The following is a 24,014-nucleotide window of genomic DNA, read 5'->3' on the forward strand; positions in this document are numbered from 1 at the left end:
AATGGAAATCATCCAAAGCATTTGATTGTAGTGTGCACCTTTCGTGAAGTTCTTCTTGGCAAAATTTTAAATTAAAATATTATAAACTATCTTCTTTTAAACCAAAACCCCATTTAATGGCCTAAGCAAAAGGGATAGAATAATGGCGATGGGTTAAAGTACTTTTTTCCCAAAAGTGCACAGAATAACCCTGCCTAAACGGGAATTATAGGATTGTCATAATGTGATTGCACCTGTTTTGACAGCCTACTGCGGTGATATTCGCTAAGCCCTACAGCATTCTAACAATGCAGTTGCATGACCTTTTCACATTAAGCAATGGCATTTAGTGGTAGCCCTAAAATCCATCTGCAGACACTTTCTCTTCACACTTTCTCTTCCCTTTTTAATTTCTTCAGCATTATTCAAAGGTTCTAGATGAATGGTTCTCTACCAGGGTCCAGGGCCAAATGGGTCCTCGGAATACTTCCAGGGAAGCCCCAATAAGTCTTAAAATCTATGTAGTTATAATCTTAATTGAAATGATAAAAAGATGTACATTATTAAACTGACATAATATACTTTTTTAACAACAAATACCAGATGTAAAGCTAAGATAAGAAAGCTGAATATTGTCTTGGACAAAGTTAAAGAAGACAAAAAAGTGTGAGAAACACTACTCTTGACTCACAATATCTCCACAGCTATATGATCTTAATAATAGTTTATTATGACTGAACAGATTGTATTTAGAAGGCTTTTGAGTGACACATCCAGGCTTTGTTTGAGGGGCAACCATCAGCATCCAGTATAAGCTTCATGATAAATGTCACCTTCATGAAATAGTTTCCCTTCCATTTCAGATGAATATGTTTTGAGCTTAACATACATTATAGTTCAAAACATATTTACCACAGAGACATCATTAGTTTACTATCACTTTTTCCATCCATCCAGATGGCAGCAGTGGAACAAAGACAATGTGGATACCAGCGGTTTTAAAATGGCAAGAGAGGGATCAGTACCTTATAAACAACAGAAATAGATCCTAGCTAATCCATCTAGCAGCTACCTGCAGCTGTGTCAACGTGGACTGCAGTTCTCATTGGGGAGCACATTAATTCTATTTTTAAACCCAGAAGGTTGGCTTGTTTTATGCTCAAACCATTTGTACTGATGTGCCTGAAGATGTGCATCTCAAAGTGAAAGAAAGAACAATGCATAAGCATGTAATAATTCAAGGTATGCAATAAACCAAATACATCATGTGCTTTAGGTTTTTTTCACTGGACATAAAAATAAGACCACCACAAATCCATTTAGTTTAGAATTACATTTATAGTTTGGAATGTAGATAGCTTTTATTTTTAATCCTGACCCCAGCTATGTAATAATTTTGCTACGTTTGGTGGGCAAAGGAAAGGACGTGACGTGTGGCCAAGTATGGTTTCCCATACTTGGAATTCGTGCTTTACATTTAACCCATCCAAGTGCACACACACAGCAGTGAACAAACACACATACCGTGAAAATATACACAGAGCAGTGGGCAGCCAATGCTGAGGTGCTCAGGGAGCAGTTGGGGGTTCAGTGCCTCAGTTGTGGTATTGAGAGTGGAAGAGAGCGCTGTATAATCACTCCCCACAACTACAATCTGTGCCTGACCTGAGACTCGAACCCACAACCTTCAGGTTACAAGTCCGACTCCCTATCCATTAGTCCACAACTAACTGTTTTTTTTTATTTTTTTTTTTTATATGATTTTAGGGTGACTTAAGTGTACATGTTTTCTTGTATTTCTAAACAACATCTCAGCATAAGGACATAGTCTTCAGGCACATTTAAATTATGTGATATCGGAGAGACTAGAGAGGAAAAGGGGTCAGGGCAGGACATTTTCAGAGATAAGAGCTTGATGTCAAGATTTTGGAAATGTATTCTTTACTTCTGACCTACCCTGCCTTCCTCACTCCTTCTAGTATCAGCTTTCACCAAGAAACCAAAGACTCAGACGGCTGAGATTGGGGCAACGGTCATATTTGAAGCAGAGACTGAGAAGCCTGATGTAAAAGTGAGATGGCAGCGAGACTCCAAGGACATTGCATCCAGTTACAAATACACCATCTCAGTGGAGGGCAATATGCACTCTCTCACCATAAACAATATAGTTCAGGAGGATGCAGTGGAATATGCAGTTATTGCTGGGGTGTCAAAGGTCAAATTTGAATTAAAGATAAAAGAATCAGAAGGTGGGTATTGTTTGGATGGTGACTCACATGTTCCTGTATTTAACCTCACTTTTAGTCCACCTTTGAATTAGTTGTAAACCAGTCACAGAGCACCACAACCAGTTCTCCTTTCCAATTCACTTTTCTCTAAAGTTGCAACTGCTTGTTTTTTAAAGCACCTTTTTTCTGAGCATGCTGAATTAAGAATTTCTCAGCCTTCCATGGAATTCGAGAAGAACTCTTATAGCTGTTCTTCACTTCAAACACTTATGCCCTTCATTGCCCATTCATGGAGCTTATGATCCTGTTAGGCATTGTGCATGGACAAAAGATATATGGGTTAAATTAAATACTGGAGGAATAGCTAGCCTTATAAATTTTTCAGTCTTTCGTTACAAATAGATTTAATTTGAAGCTGTAATCCTCAGGAAAAAAAGCAACACAGTTATCCTTGTTGAAACAGAAGTATTTAAATGAAAAAGTTTAATGTAACACTATAATATTATAATAATATTAGTGCCAGTTTTAGCACAGTTGTCACATGATATACAGTATGGCCAATGTTTCAAATCCTCCATTAATTCTGTGCTTTATCTGGATATATTGGGACTAAAAGGAGTTTTAAGTCTCTAACAGCGTTGTTTCAGTCAGTGGTTATTAGTCAACTATTTAAAGTCGTTTATCCAATATCCAGACACAGCGGAAGATGAAAAGCAAGACTGTCCTAATTTGTGTGACCACTGGAATCCTTAAGAGAGCAATATCCAAGCTTAAAGGGCCCATGTGAACAAAACTATGCAAGTAAAAGCATGATAGACAGGTATAGTGCATTTTGAGGGTATGTATAAAACGTTTTTAGTCTTTGATTTTTTGCCTCACAGAGTCTGGCTTTAAGTTTAAAACGCTACACTCAAGAGCCCCATGAGCTGAAGAATTAGCATCTTGCTCTGACCTAGACCTTTTTTCTGTGATATGTAATTCCTTTTATAGATGCAGGAATGATGAATTATAAATTAGTGATGTGGAAGTAAGGTTTTAGGGACTTACATGCATCAGCAGCGAAAGGGGAAACTTCTATGACCCAGATGGGTGATTATCACTTGTTTTCATCAGCCAGAATGGCATTTTAAAGATTTTTCTTCACTTTTGCAGTGAAGGAACCACAAAAAGCTGTGTCTCCAGACCCTGCAGTTGCAGAACCTAAGCATGAAGAACCTAAAGAGGCTAAACCAGCACCTACTGGAAGCTCAGCCCCGGACACCAGTGGAACCCTGTCAGATGGCTCAGCACCTGAAGGTGAATACAAAAGCACATAGACATATTTACAAATGCAAATTAATTTAATTACACATTTAAAAATATTCAAATTGACTGGATAACAAACCTATTGTTCTGTTTGTTCTTCAAGGTCTGCCTGAGAGTCATCGGGCTGACACAAGGCAGGACCTCACTGGTCTCTTCACTGAAAAGCCTCAAAGTGGGGAGGTAAATGTAGGTGAGTAACAGAGCCTCTGGTCATAAAGAAATGGATAGTGCATATGAAATCTAATTTTTCTTCCAATCTGTTCCCCAATATAGGTGAGAACATTACTTTTGTTGCTCGGGTGTGTGGTGAATCTCTGCTGAAGAAGCCCACAGTAAAATGGTTCAAAGGAAAGTGGATGGATCTGGCCAGCAAGTCGGGAAAGCACCTGCAACTCAAAGAGCACTATGACCGCAACTCTAAGGTCCGACAGTGGTCAATACCAAACAGTTATGAAGTATACTATATCAATTTATTTATAAAAGCTTGAAAGTCAGAAGTAAGCAAAACAAACCTTTTCTATTCAGGTGTACTCTTTTGAGATGCATATCATTGCAGCTAAAGCCAACTATGCTGGAGCTTATCGTTGTGAGGTCTCCTCTAGAGACAAGTTTGACAGCTGTAATTTTGACCTGGTAGTACATGGTAATACAAACAACTGTATGCATGCTTAATAAATATCAACAAGGAATAAATAAGTCTTAATTGACAACTGTACCAAATGAAGTGGTAATGTGTGCTTTTCACTGTGTACATTCTACTTCAGAGGCTCGTGCAACAGATGGGTTTGATATTCGCACTGCATTTAGACGCACGTGAGTATTTGTCTTCGTGTTTAATTAACTATTAAGTATTAATTTTAACAACCGCATCATAAAATTTGAAAAAGATGATTACTCATGCAAGTTAGCAGTATCATGCCAATTTTGCAGCATCTTAAAATGTTGGTTTGTTTGCTTTCTTGAACGCTGTGTGGTTTGATGACATGATTTTGTGCGCGTAGATCCTATGCGCTTCTTTATATGGTTTGTTTTTATGTAAAGATAGCATCTGAGTCCATATTTGGGGTTTCACATTTTGTATTTATATTGCATTAACTCTTTTTGGAATGGCTGATTACCCAGGAGCACAAGTGCAGGTGGTAAGAAGAAGATGGGAGAACATGGCAGGTAGCTATAGGGGTTTGCTGCAGCAGCTGTGGATATATTCACACAGTTGTTGTCTTTACGCAAGCAAACCCTCTGATTTGTCATCAGAGAGTTCATTGAGTCCTTCAGTGTCCATCCGTGTCCCTCTGTCAGTCATATGTTATAGCTTGCCCTTTTCTTTCTGTCCTTTTCAATCTTGTCCCTTTGTCTGCCAACATCTAAGGAGAGTGATATTAGTCATTGCTGATGCTTTATGACTCACTCTCCAAGGATCTTTGCAAAATCTAATTTCCTTTCTGTTCTCATCTTCTGTCTTTTCTTACGCTTTTCTCTGTTTTTGTGAGAAGGGCAATTTCCCAACACTCATTACTGGTGTATCAGAGGCAGGGGGCCTTAAAGTGAATATGATTTCCCTGTCCACTGATCTTTTCAAGTGCAGACACTGATTAGGAGCGAGCGAATTAGAGGATCACACTAATAACGCTGCCAACAAGTTTAATCAGGAACTGCATTTGTCCGTGACTGTTTTGAAATACTTTAATTCTGGTTATTTGAAACGTAATAACAGGAAATTCTCTTGATGCACTTCTTAACTTTGGCTGACACCTTGTCAAAATCAGTGGAAATAGCTGCAAATCAGTGGAAATAGAAACCTTTGAGTGACGTGTCTCTTTTGTTGCTCCTCTTCGTGTCTTTAAGACGTTCCTTAATGAAAGTTCATCATGGGTCATACAGTACATACAAATCCTTAAAATACTACTAACTTCACAGATCAGAAAGAAGACTCAAGATGAGGAAAAAAGGATCGAGATGATCACTTGTTATAATATATAATATAATTATAATAACTATATAGCTGCCTAGGTCTTTGATATACCGTATGTACAGTGATGTGTGATCATAGAGGGGGTCTGCATTGGATTTCTTCTGTACATTAGCATTTCTGTGTTTTTTTAACCCTCATCTTTGACATACTTTAACAATATATGTTCAAAAACAGTATAGTGCAGCTCTGTTCCAGTTTCTATTGCCTCAGTAATGATGTCTGTATGATGTGCATGTTTTGTTTGTGCATCTATACACCCGTCCCATGTGTTCTTATGTGTGAGTATACACTACCATTCAAAAGTATGAGGTCAAAAAGTTAAAGTTTTGTTGTTGTTGTTGTTTAAAATAAATAAATATATTTATTCAGCAAAGATGCATTTTCAATACAATACAATAATTAATTAAAATACATTTAAAAAAAGAATCTGTTTAAAAGAAACATTTGTATTCAGCAAATATTTCTAGAGCACAAAATCAACATAAATTGACACTGAAGTTTGGAGTAATGGCTGCTAAAAATTACAGGAAATTACTAATACTATTTAATAATATTACTGTTCTTACTGTATATTTTGATCAAACAAATGTAGCCTTGAAGAGCATAAGAACATTTAAAAATCTTACCGATGCCAAAACTTTTGAACAGTAGTTTTCATCCATTCCATATGTTTTATAGATAATAATACCTCCTGAACATGTGTCATTTGCATCCACACACTTGATATTCTGTTCTTTTACAAAATTATTTATTAAATACATATCCGTTTTTAATAAATTACTGTATTTTAGTGTTACAGAAGCTGTTTTACCTCTTTTTGAAAACTACAATGAGGTGATAATGTAAAATAGATCTGTGTGCTCATGTTTTGTGGTCTGTGATTCCTTGCTCTCCTACAGTAGCACAGAAGCAGGTGAAGACTCAGGAGAACTGGACTTCAGTGCTTTACTGAAAAAGAGGTGAGACTAATTCATTACATTCATTCATTCCCTACTTTAAAATTTGGAGACTGAAAAAGCAATATATTTGAAATAATTCTGGTTTAATGACATCAGCACTCAAGCTAACATGATTCTGAGCAAGTACATTTTGTTCTTCACTGGAAGTAATAACACCACATTTGTACAGAGGAGTTTACATGCTCAGTATCACACATTTTTGATTAGTGACCTTTTAATAGTTGAATCAAAGACGTTAGATACATTTAGATGCCTTAAAATGACTATGGTTGAATCCGACAAAATCAAAAAATTAATGTTAATTCATTTTACATCATGTTTCTTTTTTTTTTTCTTTATTGACTGATGCCTAAAATTAGTTTTGAATCCATGATTTTTTTTAAAGTGTTCTCAGCTGTTTGAACTCATATGGTGTGAATGAGTTCATTAGATATCATTCTAATACTGAAAAGTAAGCTTTATTTTGTCAATTTGTTATTTTTTGTTTGTTGTATTTGAACAACACAATGATTTATTCCTTCTAAGGCTCATCTATGTCTAATCCCCCCCCCCCCCCCCCCCCATTTTCTCCTCTGGCTGTTCCACTTCCATGTTCAGAGAGTAAGTCATTCACACTGATCTGATTGCTTGTGCATGAAGGAATGTTGAGTGTTTTATTGCCGAGTGTGTGTGTGATACCTTGATTATTCTCTCTCCTAATCAGCCACTGATTGCCAACTTTAGTCCTTCTAGGCTTTTCCACTCTGCCGACTGCACACCCACTTGGAACTAGATAGACAGAGTCACGTTTGTCACATCACATTTTTAGCAAACTCCTTCGTCATTACTCATGCACTCCTTAATTAATCACATTAATAAACCTATAACTCTCACGATTCCTATGCTATTTCACATCCTACACATTCATCCCTTTTTCACTGACTCTGACACGACAGCATAGCAAATTGGTTATGTTAGTATACACTGTACGTTCATTCAAATAGTTTATAACTCTTCGAGTTTAGTAAACACAAAAGGCACATGAAGATAAAACATTTAAGTAAGGAGGAACTTTCTAACAGGCAACAATGACTCTGCATGCTTTAAGTGCTTTTGTAAAATATGAACTGTAAAATGGTCTTGATGGTTTAACAATGCATTGTTCTCATTGATCTGAGAACCTGATAATGTGCAATAATTTGCTGTGGTTTGTCTTATCATGCTTGACGCTTGGTTTCTGCCTCTACATAAGAACAGCAGTTTCTTAAAAACTGGCCCACGGTAAGAATTTTTACACATACAGAATAAAAAATCTGTTGACTAACATTCATTAACATTTATCCCATTTATTAGCCACAGTAAACTGCATTTCTATACTTTAATAATAAAAAAAAGTTTTCTAACATGCTTACTTGTCATCATTCACCCTTATGTTCTTCCAAACTTGCTTGATGTTTTTTTTTTTCTTCATCCATACAGTGAAAGTCAGTGGGGTCTATAGCTATTTTGGACCCCACTGCATTGTATGGATGAAACACATTTTCAGTCATCTTCTTTTTTGTGGTACAGGTTTGACACAAGATCAGGCTGAGTGAATAATGACAGAATTCTCTTTTTGTTGGGAGGGCTATTCCTTTAACAAATGTTTAAAAACAAATATCAAAACAATGTGAAGATATAAGATGTTTGGACTTGATTGACCTTTTCTGATCAGCCTCTATCTGCTGTTGTTGCAGAGCTGTTCATGTGAGCACAGAGCCTGAGGTAGATGTATGGGAAATCCTCCAGAAGGCTCCACCATCAGAGTATGAAAAGATTGCCTTCCAGTATGGAATCACAGACCTGCGGGGGATGCTAAAGAGACTCAAAAAAATGAAAAAAGAAGAGAAGAAAAGTGCAGGTTTGTAACCTTGTTGAACTTTGTTAACTGTACAGGCCACATAAGTGACATATTTACTATGCCTTGTGAAAGTATCCATAAGAAAAGTATTCGTAAGAAAAACAAGCACGTAGGACAAAATAGACAGATTTTTTGGTCTGATGAACCTAATGAACCTCAGTTCCAAGCATCAAGGAAACCAATCACCTGCACAGTAAAAGTAAAGTGTACTGGTAGCAGCCTCATGCTGTGGGACTGTTTTTCATCAGCAGTGAATCAAGGACTAAGGGACTCATCATAGTAAAAGAAAAGTTCTACACAGCAAAATATAGTGATAGCTCTGATGAAAACTTAGTCCAGAGCATTCAGAAACTCAGCAAGAGTGGCCTATGGACAACTCTGTGAATGTCCTTGAGTGGCCCAGCCACGGCCTGAGCTTGATCTCAATCAAATATTTCTGGAGAAACCTGAAAATGCCCCATCCAACCTGACAGAGCTTGAGAGGAGAAGAGATGAGGAGAGGAATTGCATATGATTGCCAAATGCTAATGTACAAAGATTGTTGCATCATACACAAAAAGATGTGAGGCTGTAAAGGTGCTTAAGCTAAAGACTTAACTGTGTTAAGGGTATGAATAGTATTTATTTCAGTTTTTCATTTTTAATAAATTTGCTTAAAGTTGTCACAAATCTTTTTTTTTTTTTTGCTTTGTCATTGTGTAGTGTGTAGTGTAAATTGATGTGAAAGAAGGCAATTTAAAAGCAGTCTGAAATAAATCAACAACACAACAAAATGTTTAAAGAAAATTAAGGGGTATGAATACTTTTGCAAGGCACTGTAAGTCATTTACTAATTTGACTGTTAGCGATAGGTCAAGTTGGAATGATGATGACATTAAAGGGGTCCTATTATGCTTTTTCACTTTTTCATCTTTAGTTAGTCTGTAATGTTGCTGTTGAGCATAAAAAAGATACGAGATATTTTATTTAACAGAAATCACTTTTCAAAAACTACAATGAACGAATTGTTTGGACTACAACGCATATTTTTGGGGTTTGTGATATCACAAATATCGATTAATGGGACGAGACCTGGTTGAGCTGCACTAGAGAAGACAACGAGTGTTATCACTATGTCGGATTCCCAAGGCAGACAAACTTAAAGTGGAATCACCAGGTTTAAATCGTGCTCAAATTTATTTGATTTTGACACAATTTTTACACTGAAGCTGCCAGGCAGCTATGGTAAGGGGCATGACATTTCCTGACCAGGTGCAGAGATACACATTTTGTATTCCAGAAGGCGGACCTTCATTTGATCCAGGAACTATTCAAGCTGTTCAATCCAGACTGGGGAGAGAGGTGTTGAAATAATGTCAAATATGTGAAAAATAATGTGTTTTTCGAACAACCTAGTATGAGATCCTGTTCTAGTACACCCCCAAAACAAAATCAAGACTTTGTGAAAGAGCAAAATATACAAAATATACATTTTCTTAACATGCTCATGTGCATCACATTTCTTTCTAATTTTCATCTATGTTTTAACCACAGCATTTCTGAGGAAGCTGGACCCAGCCTACCAAGTCGAAAAAGGACACAAGATCAAAATGCAAATTGAAGTGGCCAATCCAGATGCAGAGGTTAAATGGCTAAAGAATGGACAAGAAATACACCCAACTGGAAGGTATTTACTTGGGTCCTTTTACTGTAAAACAAAAACAAACAAACAAACCTTTGTATCAAATGCATTCTAAGAATAGTAAGTATATGGAAAGGATTACAATAAACTCAATTTTTTTTTCTTTTTCGTCTGGCAACACTGTGCTTATGGACGGATGGTCGCTTTTCCTGCTCTCCGCTGTCAACCCTAGCAAGTGAGTGGCACTCATCAACAATATGCTTATGACACTATACAGCCTAAACATAATCAGCAACTTCAAGGCTTGTCTCTGTGGGGTTAGATGTCTCAAACAGCCTGTTGACTATGAATATGCAGGGACAGTTTTCCAAGAATACATAACAGCTCTGTAAACTCAGATGTCAGCTGTGCCAATGGATGGAGGCTGTCAGATGTTTAAGGACTCAAATAACAATACAACAAAAACTATCCCAAATGGCTGATAATATTTTTCAGTGACCTTAGTTAAAAAAAAAAAAAAACCTTTTATAAAAATACCTCTTGTGAACTGAAGAATTTTTTAAAGCGAGACTTGTCATATGTTTACAATTGCCTATTATTTGTTTGCCACAGTATTTCTGACATCGTATTGTCATCATATCAAGGTTTTTCAAGTTAAACAAGCTTTTTGTTCATATTCTGACATGCATTGTTAATGTACGTTAGGAAGAGCCTTTCCAACAGTGATGATTTGTCCCCATCTAGAGAACAAACCTGGATCTGCCACTAAACTTTTTTCTCCAATCTTCCCACAGGTACATCTTTGAGAGCGTAGGCAACAAACGCTTCCTCACCATCAACAACTGTACTCTGGCAGATGATGCTGCTTATACGTGCATGATTGGAGAAGAGAAGACCGTCACTGAGCTCTTTGTTAAAGGTAATTAACTTGCAGGCAGGAATCTCTAAGAAAAGACAAAAAAGGTATAGACCAGAAAAGATTTTATTTTAAATATTTTTAGCTATGTAATTTATGCATTTTTGTTTTTCATTTCTCTGCCCTCAGAGCCTCCCGTTCTGATCCTACGTAACCTAGAGGATCAGATGGTTATGAAGGGAGAACGAGTAGAGTTTGAGTGTGAAGTGTCTGAAGAGGGGGCTCAAGTCAAATGGTAGATCTGTCAACATGCACACACTTCCTTTTCCCTTCCGTTAGAAGTGACACATTTTCCATGACATATTTAGGAAAAAAATGTGCATCTATAATGAGCATGATAAGCTTATATCTGTACTAGGCTGCGGTACACCAAAGATATCAAAGAACACCAGAGAAGGGTTTAGAAAAGGTGACCTTTTCTCAAGCTGTCCTGGATGAGTCAGAGTCCTGGCATTCCACAGATGTCCAGTAGATGGCATATGTGTTTCTTTTAGCATGGCTGGCTGGTTGGGTGAGTCACACACTCACTGACAGATGGTGGTGTGTGAGTGAGTGCTGGTTATGCCATAGCTGTAACCAAGGCTCTATATCACCCTGGGCTGTAAATGATCAGTTCCTGGAAAAGGTCATAGCAGCCTTTTAGCACCTCACAAGTGTCCTAGAATGGAATGAGAAAGTCACTGGTGGCTTAAGGCACCTCTCTTGAATAGTGGATGACTTTCATGATTGGAGAAAGGCAAAAGTAGATACTGTTCCTAAGAATGGAATGCCACAATGTAGGACTTTAATATTACTGTACAAGTCTAAAGGGGTAATAATGCGGTTTTGTGTCTTTAGTCTATACTGATTGGAATGAATCGGTATGATGTGGAGTTGCATTGCTTGGGGTCGGTGTAAAAGCTTATGTAAGCATGAGAAAAGATTAGCAGCTATCAACTTAATATAAATCGTTAGTCGTTTACCATGTCAGCCATTTGATTTATCCCAATTGCTCCCACTAACCTGCTGTAATGCTCATAAATCAAGCTCTACATTTCTGAGGTGGTTATTAGTGAGCATTACTGAGTGCCATATTAGTGTTAGCCATGACAGTACCTTCAAAAATGTTTTTGTTCTTAAATGTTCAGGTACAAACCTTCTTGGAATTTCCTTCTTGTAATCTTTTCTGTCATATTTTCTTTTCTAACTGCATTTATGTATGTTTATGTGTAATATAGACACACAGCTCAGTGAAACTCTGACCTAAGCATCAACAAATATTAATGATTACCAAAATTCTGACCTGTACAGGGAGAAAGATGGAGTGGAACTTACCCGAGATGAGTCCTTTAAATATCGCTTCAAGAAAGATGGATGTAAGCATGTCCTTATCATTAATGATGTGACCAAGGAGGACTGTGGCCACTACAGAGTGAAAACCAATGGAGGACAATCTTTAGCAGAGCTCATGGTTCAGGGTAAATATCTGAATTTGGAGAGTTTCAAGTCCTCCTATATTTGCAGACTTTGGTTAAAATTAATTATATAAATAAATAAATTATATATATATATATATATATATATATATATATATATAGTCAAGTGCAGTCAAACGATTAATCGCATCCAAAAAAAAATAAACATTCGTTTACATAATATATGTGTGTGTATATATAAATATATATATATATATATATATATATATATATATAAATACAAACACATGCATATATATATTTAAGAAAAATATATGTTTATATATTTAATATATTTATATATAACATAAAATATAAGAATATAAATATAAATACACATGTAAATATTTTCAATATATATACTGTATGTGTGTGTATTAATAAATATACACAGTACACATACATATGTTATGTAAACTAAAACATTTATTTTGGATGCCATTAGTCGCAATTAATCATTTGACAGCAATAATATATATATATATTCTTTGCACATATTGTAATTGTTTAAACTTCACCTCTCATCAGTTTAGAAAACATGGCCACCAACACTTCTGTACAAGGTTAACATTCACAATACCAACAAGTCAGCTATTGTTAGACCGCCTGACCCATATATTTTAACAGAGCAGGTGACTCTGTCTGTTCCTCACTCTCTCTTTTGGTCATTTTCACAAACTGCTTTGTCCCTCTCTTTTAATAGCATCTAAGAAAAATTTATGACTCATTCCCTTTCTCTCCAATTTCTTTTTATTGTTTGCTTCTGTCTCTGTCTCACTCTCTCTACTCCCTCTGTCTCCTATTCTGAGTCTTGAAGCATGTATAGCACTTTACAAGCAAACTGAAACCCAGGTATGTCTGCTATCCGTTTGTCTGGGCTTTTGATCAAGTACAGAAAAAAAGCTGCCCAGTAATACTGTAACTATACCAGCCCATCAGTGGGATTGTTACCTTTCTTTACCCCACCTCTCTTTATTATCTGAAAGGGATAGTTTACCCAAACATGAATCAGTTACTCACCTGCATGTTGCTGCAGATCCATATGATTTCTTTCTTTCGTAAACCACAACAGGCATGTTGTTCATGCAAATAGTGACAAGGGTTGTCAAGCTCTAAAAATAACATATATATAATATAAATAATTTTTCAATTATCATTTTATTAATTTTTAACTTGCCTAAATCCCTTAAAAATGGTACAGAATCAGATGTCTATACTATGGGTTCTGAACATTTACTAGCTATATTCACAAACTCTAGTGTTTACATGTTACATCAAGGTACTTCAAAGGTTTTCCATGTAACTATGATGTTACATCTTAAACATGTTATTTCCATGTTACATTTTATTTATTGGTTTTATTTATTTATTTATGTGGTAAGCATCCATAATTAGTGTTCTCTTTGACCTCTGACCCTTTAGAGAAACAGCTAGAGGTGTATCAAAACATTGCTGACCTGACAGTAAAGGCCAAAGACCAGGCTGTGTTCAAATGTGAAGTTTCTGATGAGAATGTAAAAGGCATCTGGTACAAAAATGGAGTGGAGGTGAAACCTGATGCCAGAACTCATATCACACACATTGGCAGGTGAGTGCATTTGTGTTACTAAATATTATGTTGGGAGATTTCCTCATGTCTGTTAGCAAAGTCTCAAATGAAGGTTAATTCTTCAAATTTAGATAAAAAACAAAAAACAAAAAAACAAAACATGGTTTAGCTAAACGATGCGTGTTTACATTTAGCTAAACTAAAAACACTGCATACTGCCAAAAGCAGCTCTAAAACAGGTATAAAATGTAAAGTATAATAAACAAGGTATTCATAAAAAAATTAGTAAAATAACATTTAATGATATATGATAAAATATCAATAAAAATGTGTAACCATTTTTACACCATTGTAGTCATGTGGCATTTTTAATGGTACTGCTTAAGTATTGTGCTTACATAAATCACAAAAACATGTCTAAAACGTCATAGTCTTTTGTAACTTCATGGTAATTTTAGTTTTTTAAGTATTTTGGAATTTCTTGACCTGTACCTTTACCCAGCGTTCTTTTTGTTCCCTTTGTTCAGTTGTAAAAGTAGTAAAAGAAATTTTACTTATGTGTGTAACTGTGGTTCTGAGAAATCTGTATTACCGCTAGAGGCAGTGCTAAGAGTGAATAATCACTGCATCAGCTAGATAGGTCGAGAAAAATAACAACAAAGTCACGTCATGACGTCCACCAAGATGCAAGGAATTAGAGTAGAATCCTCATGCCCTTGGACCAAAGTGGAGACAGGGACTCATGCATCTCATAAAAAACATGAGGAGCCAGAGATAGCCCAAATGGAAGGACTCTGAACTGATAGACCTGACCCTGAAAGCTGAATCTTAGGAATTTCCTGTGGTGGAGAGCAATGGGAACATGGAAGCATCACTCAAGTCTACACTCACAAACCAGTCTCCTTTCATCACAGATCGAAGAACGTCGACTGTGTGCAACATCCGATGGTTATGGGGGCGCTGACATGGTCCTCCTTGATGGTGGCGGGGATAAGGGCAGCATGACTGAGTCTCTTCAGCCACTCTGTGTCGCTGGGCATTTGAAGTTGCTGACAGCTGTGGTGACTCTGAGCTTGAGTAGTGTGAGTGAGCCGGTGTAAATGGCATCCTAAAAGAAGGAGCCTGTGGAGCCTGAGATACAGGTGCATCTCAATAAATTAGAATGTCGTGGAAAAGTTCATTTATTTCAGTAATTCAACTCAAATTGTGAAACTTGTGTATTAAATAAATTCAATGTACACATACTGAAGTAGTTTAAGTCTTTGGTTCTTTTAATTGTGATGATCTTGGCTTACATTTAACAAAAACCCACCAATTCACTATCTCATCAAATTAGAAAATGGTGACATGCCAATCAGCTAATCAACTCAAAACACCTGCAGCGTTTTCCTAAGCTTTCAAAATGGTCTCTCAGTTTGGTTCACTAGGTTACACAATCATGGGGAAGAGTGCTGATCTGACAGTTGTCCAGAAGACAATCAATGACTCCCTTTACAAGGAGTGTAAGCCACAAAGATTCATTGCCAAAGAAGCTGGCTGTTCACAGAGTGCTGTATCCAAGCATATTAACAGAAAGTTGAGTGGAAGGAAAAAGTGTGGAAAAAAAGATGCACAACCAACCAAGAGAACCGCTGCCTTATGATGATTGTCAAGCAAAAACTTTACAAGAATTTGAGTGTACTTCATGAGGAATGGACTGAGGCTGGGGTCAAGGCATCAAGAGCCACCACACACAGACTTGTCAAGGAATTTGCTGAACCACAAACAACATCAGAGGCGTATTACCTGGGCTAAGGAAAAGAAGAACTGGACTGTTACCCAGTGGTCCAAAGTCATCTTTTCAGATGAGAGCAAGTTTTGTATTTCATTCGGAAAGCTTTCTCCTAGAGTCTGGAGAAAGGGTGAAGAAGCTCATAGCCCAAGTTGCTTGAAGTCCAGTGTTAAGTTTCCACAGTCTGTGATGATGTGGGGTGCAATGTCATCTGCTGGTGTTGGTCCATTGTGGTTTTTTTTGAAAACCAAAGTCAAGTGCACCCATTTACCAAGAAAATTTGAAGCACTTCATGCTTCCTTCTGCTGACCAGCTTTTTGAAGATGTTGATTTCATTTTCCAGCAGGATTTGGCACCTGCCCACACTGCCAACAGCACCAAAAGTTGGTTAAATGACAATGGTGTTGGTGTGCTTGACTGGCCAGCAAACTCATCAGACCTGAACTCCATAGAGAATCTATGGGCTATTTTCAAGAGGAAAATGAGAAACAAGAGACCAAAAAATCCTCCATGTCATGTGCCATGCCACATTTTTGTTAAATGTGAGCCAAAATCATCAAAATTAAAAGGATCAAAGACTTAAACTACTTCAGTCTGTGTGCATTGAATCTATTTAATACACGAGTTTCACAATTTTAGTTGAATTACTGAAATGAACTTTTCTACGACATTCTAACTTATTGAGATGCACCTTTAATTGTGTGGCCTCTGATAACTCCATTCTCTTTTCTTGTAGTTCAGAAATGTTGGGGCCAAAGAGATGTCCCAGCACAGTTGGTAGTTCCCTAAATGTCTTCTTACAATCTTCAGGCAACCTTGCCTGAGCAAGCCATACCTGGTGTCGTGCTGTTAGGGTCTCAGTTCATGCATCACTTGACCTATAGTGAACAGGGCATGCTGTAAGAACTGAGGTACAGAGGGGTCAATATTCACTGTTTGCAATGTGGTGTTACAGGCACGCAGTAGTTGGCATACAGTATTCTCCGCTCGGGTTATGTAGGCTAAGGACTCATGCTTTTTTCAGTAATGTGTCAGTATGTCCTCATTGCACACTTGGGCAGTGTACATTGCCTCTAAGCGCTTCATCTGGTGATAACACCAATGTTGCTACCGGCTGTTAAATTTAAGGTGCTCGACCCACCCCAATAGAATCAGCCTCAGCTATTGAGGCAAGAGTCCAGGCTGACTCCTCCTAAGTGCATTGGAGCTTGTTGGTGCACTGGAGAATTCAGTCTGGGAGAAGACTGGAGAAGTCTTTGCATGGTGGGATGGTAAATGTACTATCATCATTTTGCCCAGAACACATTTGAATCGTTTTGATCCATTCTTTGAAAAGAACCTATTAAAAAAAAAAGAATCATTCACTGGTTCTGAATCAAAACAGACGAACAAAACAGAAATGATAGAACACAAACTTTTCATTATCAGAAAAGTAGCATTTGTTGAGTGCTAACGTCCAGGTCCCTTATTAATAAATTAAAAGATACAGAAAATATGGATGTTACAACATCACCTTGCAACACTGCTTAGTTGTTTATATTGTGAAGATACTTTTTTGTTTATATTTAGGATTCATAAACTGACCATTGATGATGTAAAGCCAGAGGATGAGGCTGACTACACCTTCGTTCCTGAGGGCTATGCCTTCAATCTCTCTGCCAAGCTCAACTTTTTAGGTACATCCTTTTAATTATTACTGAAGAATGTGAGTTTAAACTGCTCTTTAAAAAAAAAGACTAAAAATCTGTGCCATTGTTTTTGAAATTATTGTTTTATCTTTATAGAGGTCAAGATTGACTTCGTTCCTCGCCAAGGTAAAAATAAAAACAGTATTGATATCATTTATAATCATGATGTGTTTCTGGTTACTACATTTAAACCATAAATATTAAAATGAAAGAAAACTATATTTTTAGAAATGTGTCAACATTTTCTTTTAAAGATCCTCCCAAGATTCATTTGGACTGCATGGGCCGCACTGCTGAGTCTACAATCTTGGTTGTGGCTGGAAACAAACTGCGACTAGATGTACCAATTACTGGAGATCCTGCCCCCACCGTGGTTTGGACAAAAGGAGAAAAGGTAGGAGTGATTCATTAAATTTTGTCTGGTATCGATTTCTAACAATCCCTGTCTGAGCGAATAGGTCTGAGCTGTGTTTCCCAAAAGCATTGTAAGCCTAAATAGATTGTAAAACCATTGGCAGTAATGATCTGTAAGATCTGCTTGAAAAATGCAGCCCTGTCAAAAACAGCAGAATACCCAAACCTACGCTAAACTTTTTCTTTAGAATGTTATTTAGTTAGAAAATCATTTTTTGAGGACAAATTATGTTTTTGAATTCACCTGCAGTTTGTGGTATGCTTTATATGTGTACTGTAATTCTTTACGATTTGCCATGTTGTCCTACAAATGTAACAGGAGATCCATCATCTGGGCTTCAGAAGCCTTGACAGGTAGGTACTGTAACATCTCCCAGCCATAACCAGAAAGTCTTGTCGAGGCTCACTGGGACTGGGAGTTTTGTGCTGAGATGGAAGGTTGACAGTTCAGTTTCTAACACGTAACCTCTGACCTGGTTGCCATGGCTTCACAGCTTCTGCTCTGCTCATGTAGGGTAGCTTTAAGGAGGGAGAGTCGCGACCTGAACCAAGGCATACATGGACAGTGAAGAACGGTGAAGTGAGTTTGGGCCTTAATAATCCCCAAATGCTGGTACACTGCACATAATCATGTGTCTTATATGCTTCTTGCTTTGGCTGTGATGTTATTGACCTATGTTGCATGACGATGCAGTCTTGATCAATTTATCCAGGGTCACGCTCCATATATATAAACAGTTGAGTTTGACCTTTTTCGAATCCAAACTGATCTTTGGGTTTGGGACTTTTCTGTAGTTACATCGTGTACTAAGACAGACGGAAAATAAAAAGTTGCGATTTCCTAGGACAATATGACTAGGAACTATTCTCTCATTGCAGCAGGCGCAGTGATATTACACAGCGCATGAAAATAGTCACTACGCCTGCTGCACACATGGTACGGCAGCAAAGTTCCTTGATTATTTATTACACTGGAATGAGAGTATAGTTCCTAGCCATATTGGCCTATAAAATCGCACCTTTTCATTTTCACAAAAAGTACACAATGATGAGTCAAGAAGAGTCAAGTTTTAAATAGTCATTCTTGAGCGAGATGCTAACGGTCTAATCAGATTTAATGATCTATGCTAAGCTAAAAGTCCTACTGCCAGACCCGGAAATCGGCTGAATTAGGATGACCAAACGTGCCATTTTCCCAGGACACGTCCTGCAGGATTTCTATATTGCCTAAAATATCCAGGTTTTGGCTTTGGTTTCCTGTTTTCATACTTAATAAAGGTAATGATCGTTTGACCAGTACCATGCAGTCATTGTACGTAATCAACTAATCGTGGTGCGTGAGAAGGTGGGATCTACAGAGAACGGTCAAATCGATGCAAATATGTGAACATATTAGTGTTGGACTTGAAGCAGCACTGAGCATACCGATCGGTGTATGACATTAAAGTACCATGAGAGCGATTCAAAAGCACAAGTTGTTTGCTCTCTAGAGCTCTCACTGTACTTTGTCATACAACAATTGGTCTGCGCAGCGCAAACAAAGCCAAGGCAATATAGAAATCCTGGCCAAGACGTGTCCTGATGGCACATTTGGTCACCCTAGGCTGAATGGATTCTAAAATTGTAAAAGTCAACTGTTTAACTTTAGGGGAGTTGGAAAATGAGCTTATTTATTTATTAAACATGAAGTTTTCCTTTAAGTATTTCTTTTTTATATATATAATTTAGTGATTGAAATTGTTAAAATTTGATAAAGCACCTTTTTTCTTCTCCACTTTAACTGTGGTTTGTCTTTTCCTGGGTAAAAAGGAGACAAGCTGCTATAACATTAACACAAGCATCCCTTTAGCACACAAATCATCATACTTTTGAGATCTTGACAGTTATGAAGCAAGTTTTTTCACACAAACCACACACAACTCTGTAGAATACTGTCTACAAGGTGAGTGAATCTTTTATAATCTAAAGTTCGTAAAGTATAAGGTTTGAAAATCCATCATCCATGCATAGGAGGTATTTAACAGGTAACGTATATTATCTGATAATTCAGATATTTGTGGTATCTATGGGTGTTTTGGCATTTGCAAGTTTTATATTAGATCTTCCTCTGTTATCTATTTCTGATTGCCTGAATTCAGAGTTGAATTTGAAGGCCTGTGATTGATCCAGATTGATTTTTTACATTTTAAACAAGTGGTTTTGATTGGTTGTTCAGGTGCTGATAGACTCAGATGGGCGTGTCCATGTGGAGAGTACCAAAGGCCATTGTATCTTTACCATTGAGGGGGCGGAGCGTCAGGATGAGGGCGTGTACTCTGTCATTGTACGTAATCCTGCTGGAGAGGATACAGCTGACATTAATGTCAAAGTTGTTGGTAAGCTTCTTTAAACCACATTACGATGGGTATGTTTCACAGCTGTTCTCTAGGAGGCTGAAGTTATGCCCTGATTTCATTATGGGCTATGTTGCAGCACTCTTTTGTACACTTCAGAACTGTTAATTCACTTCAGAACTGCATTAACATATAATGCATCAAAAGGCCACAAACTAAACTGTCCACATCTTTTTCTGTCTGTTTATTATCACTCTGTGTGTATTGCCTTTAGGAGGTTTGCAGTATTCAAATGTATAGAAGAGAGCTGCCATTTGAGAGCAAAATGCCTTTAATGTAGCTGCATATTAGCTTTACAGAAGAAATGGCATGACTAAGCTTTTGATGTTTTACAGATGTGCCAGACCCACCTGAAGCTCCCAAAATCCTTAGTGTTGGTGAAGATTCATGCGTTGTTCAATGGGATCCCCCACTCTTTGATGGTGGCCAGCCAGTCATAGGTGACTTAATAATAATAGTACACAGTATTACTGCAGAGCTTTCTATAGCTTTACTATAAGTAGTTCATATTCTATTTAGTAAGTCTTGTTGACATCACATGTTCCCAAAAACTATAAATAAATTTTACTCAACCACTAACTTAACATAAACTTCATCAGACTTGAAGTTAAGTAAAGGAGCTTACATATTATGAAAAAACAACCCTAATGAAAAATATAAACCTATAATATTGCTGAAAATCCCCTTTTAAATGTGCACTGAAGAGGACATGCATGATGATAACAATGTGCTCTTAATGTCTTTTAGGTTACGTTCTTGAACGGAAGAAGAAAAAGAGCTATAGATGGATGAGACTCAATTTTGATCCTCATAAAGAGACCGCATATGAAGCCAAAAGAATGATTGAGGGTGTATCCTACGAAATGCGTGTTTACGCAGTAAACGCCATCGGCATGTCACGTCCCAGTGCTGCCTCCCAGCCATTTGTGCCAGTTGGTGAGTTCCACTGCTTTGATTTAGAACTTTGCTTACATATTAGGGACTTGTTTGTTTCCCCTGCATTTCTTAAAGCCTCTGTTGCAGATATTTAATTTTAATATGTAGTGAGGAGGCTAGCATATGCGGAATGCCAGTTTGATGGATTCCATTCACTGCTTTCATTATGATATACTGTATTGTGATTGCCAAGTAAAAGGATAGTTTAACAAAACTAGATAAAACAAAAATAACATCATTCTTTATTCACCCCTCACGTCGCTCTTCTGCAATATCCAGTGTCGGTTTCCATTGCATCCATTTAATATCTTCTTTAATGTTATACAGAAGAAAGTAATTCAATGTCATGAACATCATCAGGTTGAGCAAATTATTGCAGAATTTTAACTTTTGGATGAACTATCCCATAAGGGCTGCTGTTCCTCTCCAGAGACAAAGAGCTATTTAGCCACATCTTTTCATATAATTGGTACAATTAACAGGTTGTGTTATTTTAAAGTTGTGTGAAAGGGTCCTTTTCAGTTTAAACAATAGACATGTTAATGATGCATTCATTTTTTGCTCATCTTTAACATAATCTTATAGTGAGCTGCATTAAAAGCATTGCTGTCTGTATAGACAGTTGTCTGTTAAAAGACAGCTGATTAGAAAACTATCCATGGCATCCTTCTCTATAAATAATGGCATGTTAGCACTTTGCAAAGCTGTATCTACTGCATTGTCAAAAGAGAGGAGGGGGAGGACAGTGCATTTCCTTTGTTACTTGCCTGTCACCGTCACTGTGCCCAGAGAAGACCACAGCAGGTGTTACAGAAAGGATAGACACTTTTCAGGAGGTTCTACTGGTAAAACTCATCAGACTGAAGTGATCTAGAGACAGAATGACCAAACCGATGCTCCCCAAGACTGCTGAGAAGAAGCCAGCTGAGGCACCGCCAGCTGAAGCACCACCTGCCGAGCCAGTGCCCGATGTCCCAGCAGAAACCAAAGAGCCAGAGCCAGAAGCACCACCTCCACAAGAACCTGCACAAGAGGCCAGTGCTGAAGCTCCTGCACCTCCAGCTGAGGAGGCAACTCCTGCTCCTCCTGAAGATGGAGCTTCTCCAGCAGAAGCAGAACCACCGGAAGAGGAAGGGGCACCATCTGCAGAAGCACCTCCAGAGGAAACTGTCCCCCCACCAGAGCCAGAACCAGAACCTAAACCTGTTGGCAGTAGGCGTCTATTTCTAACTATCTTTTGTGGAGATTATTCATATCTAGGGATTATACTATTGGTGACACCTTTATATATCTTTTTACGACTGTCTTGATGCATCATTGTCATCAAATTATTTCAAGAATACTACATAGAGTAGCATTAAATCCTAAACCAGTTGTATAATGCCTATCCACATGGGTATTGTATTGTAAGCTTGTGTAATGATATGCCATTGAGATAGTAGTCTCAATTGAAACAAGTAGAGGCTTGGGCCCAGAAACAGTATTATTTATGTCATGATTTAACAAGCAGATTGTGTGAACGGTTGCATTCAAAGATATGGTTACATTAGTGAAATGTCGATGGCAAAAAAATGGTAATTGTCAGTATGTAGTGATGTATAAAGCACATTTCACAATGAAGTCACTTTTGAGTTCTGCTGGTTATGTCAAGTTGCATTTTGAACCTGATGCAAAATTCATAATCTTTCACTGTCATTCCCAATTGCAAATTCCTGTTGAAATGATTAGGCCTAGATTTTACCATGAAAATTTGCAGAAGGATGGTAAATGCGAATGCACCTTAAGGCCTGAATAGGCATACCAAAGCAAAGCCTGATCATTTTGCTCTGTTTATTTCTATTGGCCTCATATTTTGAGTGGTTGTTTGCATGTCAATTAAGATAATCATTCTTCCACTCTAGGTAACTCTTGGTTAGATATGAATAGATGTTCTTGGATTTGCTGCAAGTTCACAGTCTTCATAAATAAACAGCTTGACCTGAGCATGTCATTGGCGCTTAAATATGGCACAGACATTTTAGACTGGAGCTTGCTTACAAATCAAAGCAGACAGCATGTATATCTTCAGGAGGCCCATATCACCACTACCCTAAGTTAAACTCAGACTCATTCAAGCAATGTTGGTTATTCTTGTCAGTAATGGAAGGCTTTCCATGAAAGGTAGTCTCAAAGGTAAGTGGAGATTAACGTCACACAATTGAGGTCACTTCCATAGTTTCCATGGCTGCTTAGTTTAGTGACAACGCTATGTTCTTTTCACATTCTTTAGTGGAACTTTACTGGAGACCACAGTGACAAGACCAAGTAAATCTAGCTATGTATTTGTAATGAATTAAACCTTGCTAATCATCGGGAAGAAGGAGGCGGGAAACGGCGGACAATCAAACAACATTTTAATAAAGCAAAATAAACACAAAAAAGCGCACCAGCCCCTCACGGACGACTGGTGCGCGCAAATAAAAACCAAAACACAACTAAAAGCCCAGGCCTGGTCCTCTCTCGTCCTTCACTGTCGTCGCTCCAGTTTTATATCCTTCCATCTCCTGGCAGCCGCCCCTCCCTATCGTGGGCGGCCGGTAGCGAGCTCGCCCGTCCCCGGCAACTCGCTCCAGCCCACTGCCTCGAGCGTCCATGGCGGCACACTCCTCGCCTGCTCGATGGCACCACGGATTCACCACAGCGGCGAGGGATCTTCAGCAGCGCGTCCCTCCTTCTCCCGGGCTTCGGCACCACTGTAATGATAAAAGACTTCCCAGTCATCGGGAAGAAGGAGGCGGGAACCGGCGGACAATCAAACAACATTTTAATAAAGCAAAATAAACACAAAACAGCGCACCAGCCCCTCACGGACGACTGGTGCGCGCAAATAAAAACCAAAACACAACTAAAAGCCCAGGCCTGGTCCTCTCTCGCCCTTCACTGTCGTCGCTCCAGTTTTATATCCTTCCAT

At 37.9% G+C, this 24,014-nt stretch overlaps 1 protein-coding gene across 1 annotated transcript in view; it reads left to right on the forward strand.

Annotated features, from left to right (window-relative positions):
- Nucleotides 1-24,014, forward strand: part of LOC132121009 (myosin-binding protein C, cardiac-type-like) — a 36,152-nt gene that overhangs the window by 385 nt on the left and 11,753 nt on the right. The window contains exons 2-23 of the mRNA XM_059530211.1: nt 1,959-2,228; nt 3,360-3,503; nt 3,616-3,702; nt 3,786-3,934; nt 4,038-4,155; nt 4,277-4,325; nt 6,384-6,443; nt 7,680-7,703; nt 8,159-8,322; nt 9,856-9,988; nt 10,065-10,067; nt 10,738-10,862; nt 10,989-11,094; nt 12,150-12,316; nt 13,736-13,901; nt 17,203-17,309; nt 17,418-17,447; nt 17,576-17,715; nt 18,250-18,315; nt 19,951-20,110; nt 20,464-20,568; nt 20,876-21,064. Of these exons, the coding sequence (XP_059386194.1) occupies nt 1,959-2,228; nt 3,360-3,503; nt 3,616-3,702; nt 3,786-3,934; nt 4,038-4,155; nt 4,277-4,325; nt 6,384-6,443; nt 7,680-7,703; nt 8,159-8,322; nt 9,856-9,988; nt 10,065-10,067; nt 10,738-10,862; nt 10,989-11,094; nt 12,150-12,316; nt 13,736-13,901; nt 17,203-17,309; nt 17,418-17,447; nt 17,576-17,715; nt 18,250-18,315; nt 19,951-20,110; nt 20,464-20,568; nt 20,876-21,064 (2,562 nt within the window). The remainder of the gene's footprint in view (nt 1-1,958; nt 2,229-3,359; nt 3,504-3,615; nt 3,703-3,785; nt 3,935-4,037; nt 4,156-4,276; nt 4,326-6,383; nt 6,444-7,679; nt 7,704-8,158; nt 8,323-9,855; nt 9,989-10,064; nt 10,068-10,737; nt 10,863-10,988; nt 11,095-12,149; nt 12,317-13,735; nt 13,902-17,202; nt 17,310-17,417; nt 17,448-17,575; nt 17,716-18,249; nt 18,316-19,950; nt 20,111-20,463; nt 20,569-20,875; nt 21,065-24,014) is intronic.

Source organism: Carassius carassius, chromosome 3 (assembly GCF_963082965.1).
Source record: "Carassius carassius chromosome 3, fCarCar2.1, whole genome shotgun sequence".
Taxonomy (NCBI): Eukaryota; Metazoa; Chordata; class Actinopteri; order Cypriniformes; family Cyprinidae; genus Carassius; species Carassius carassius.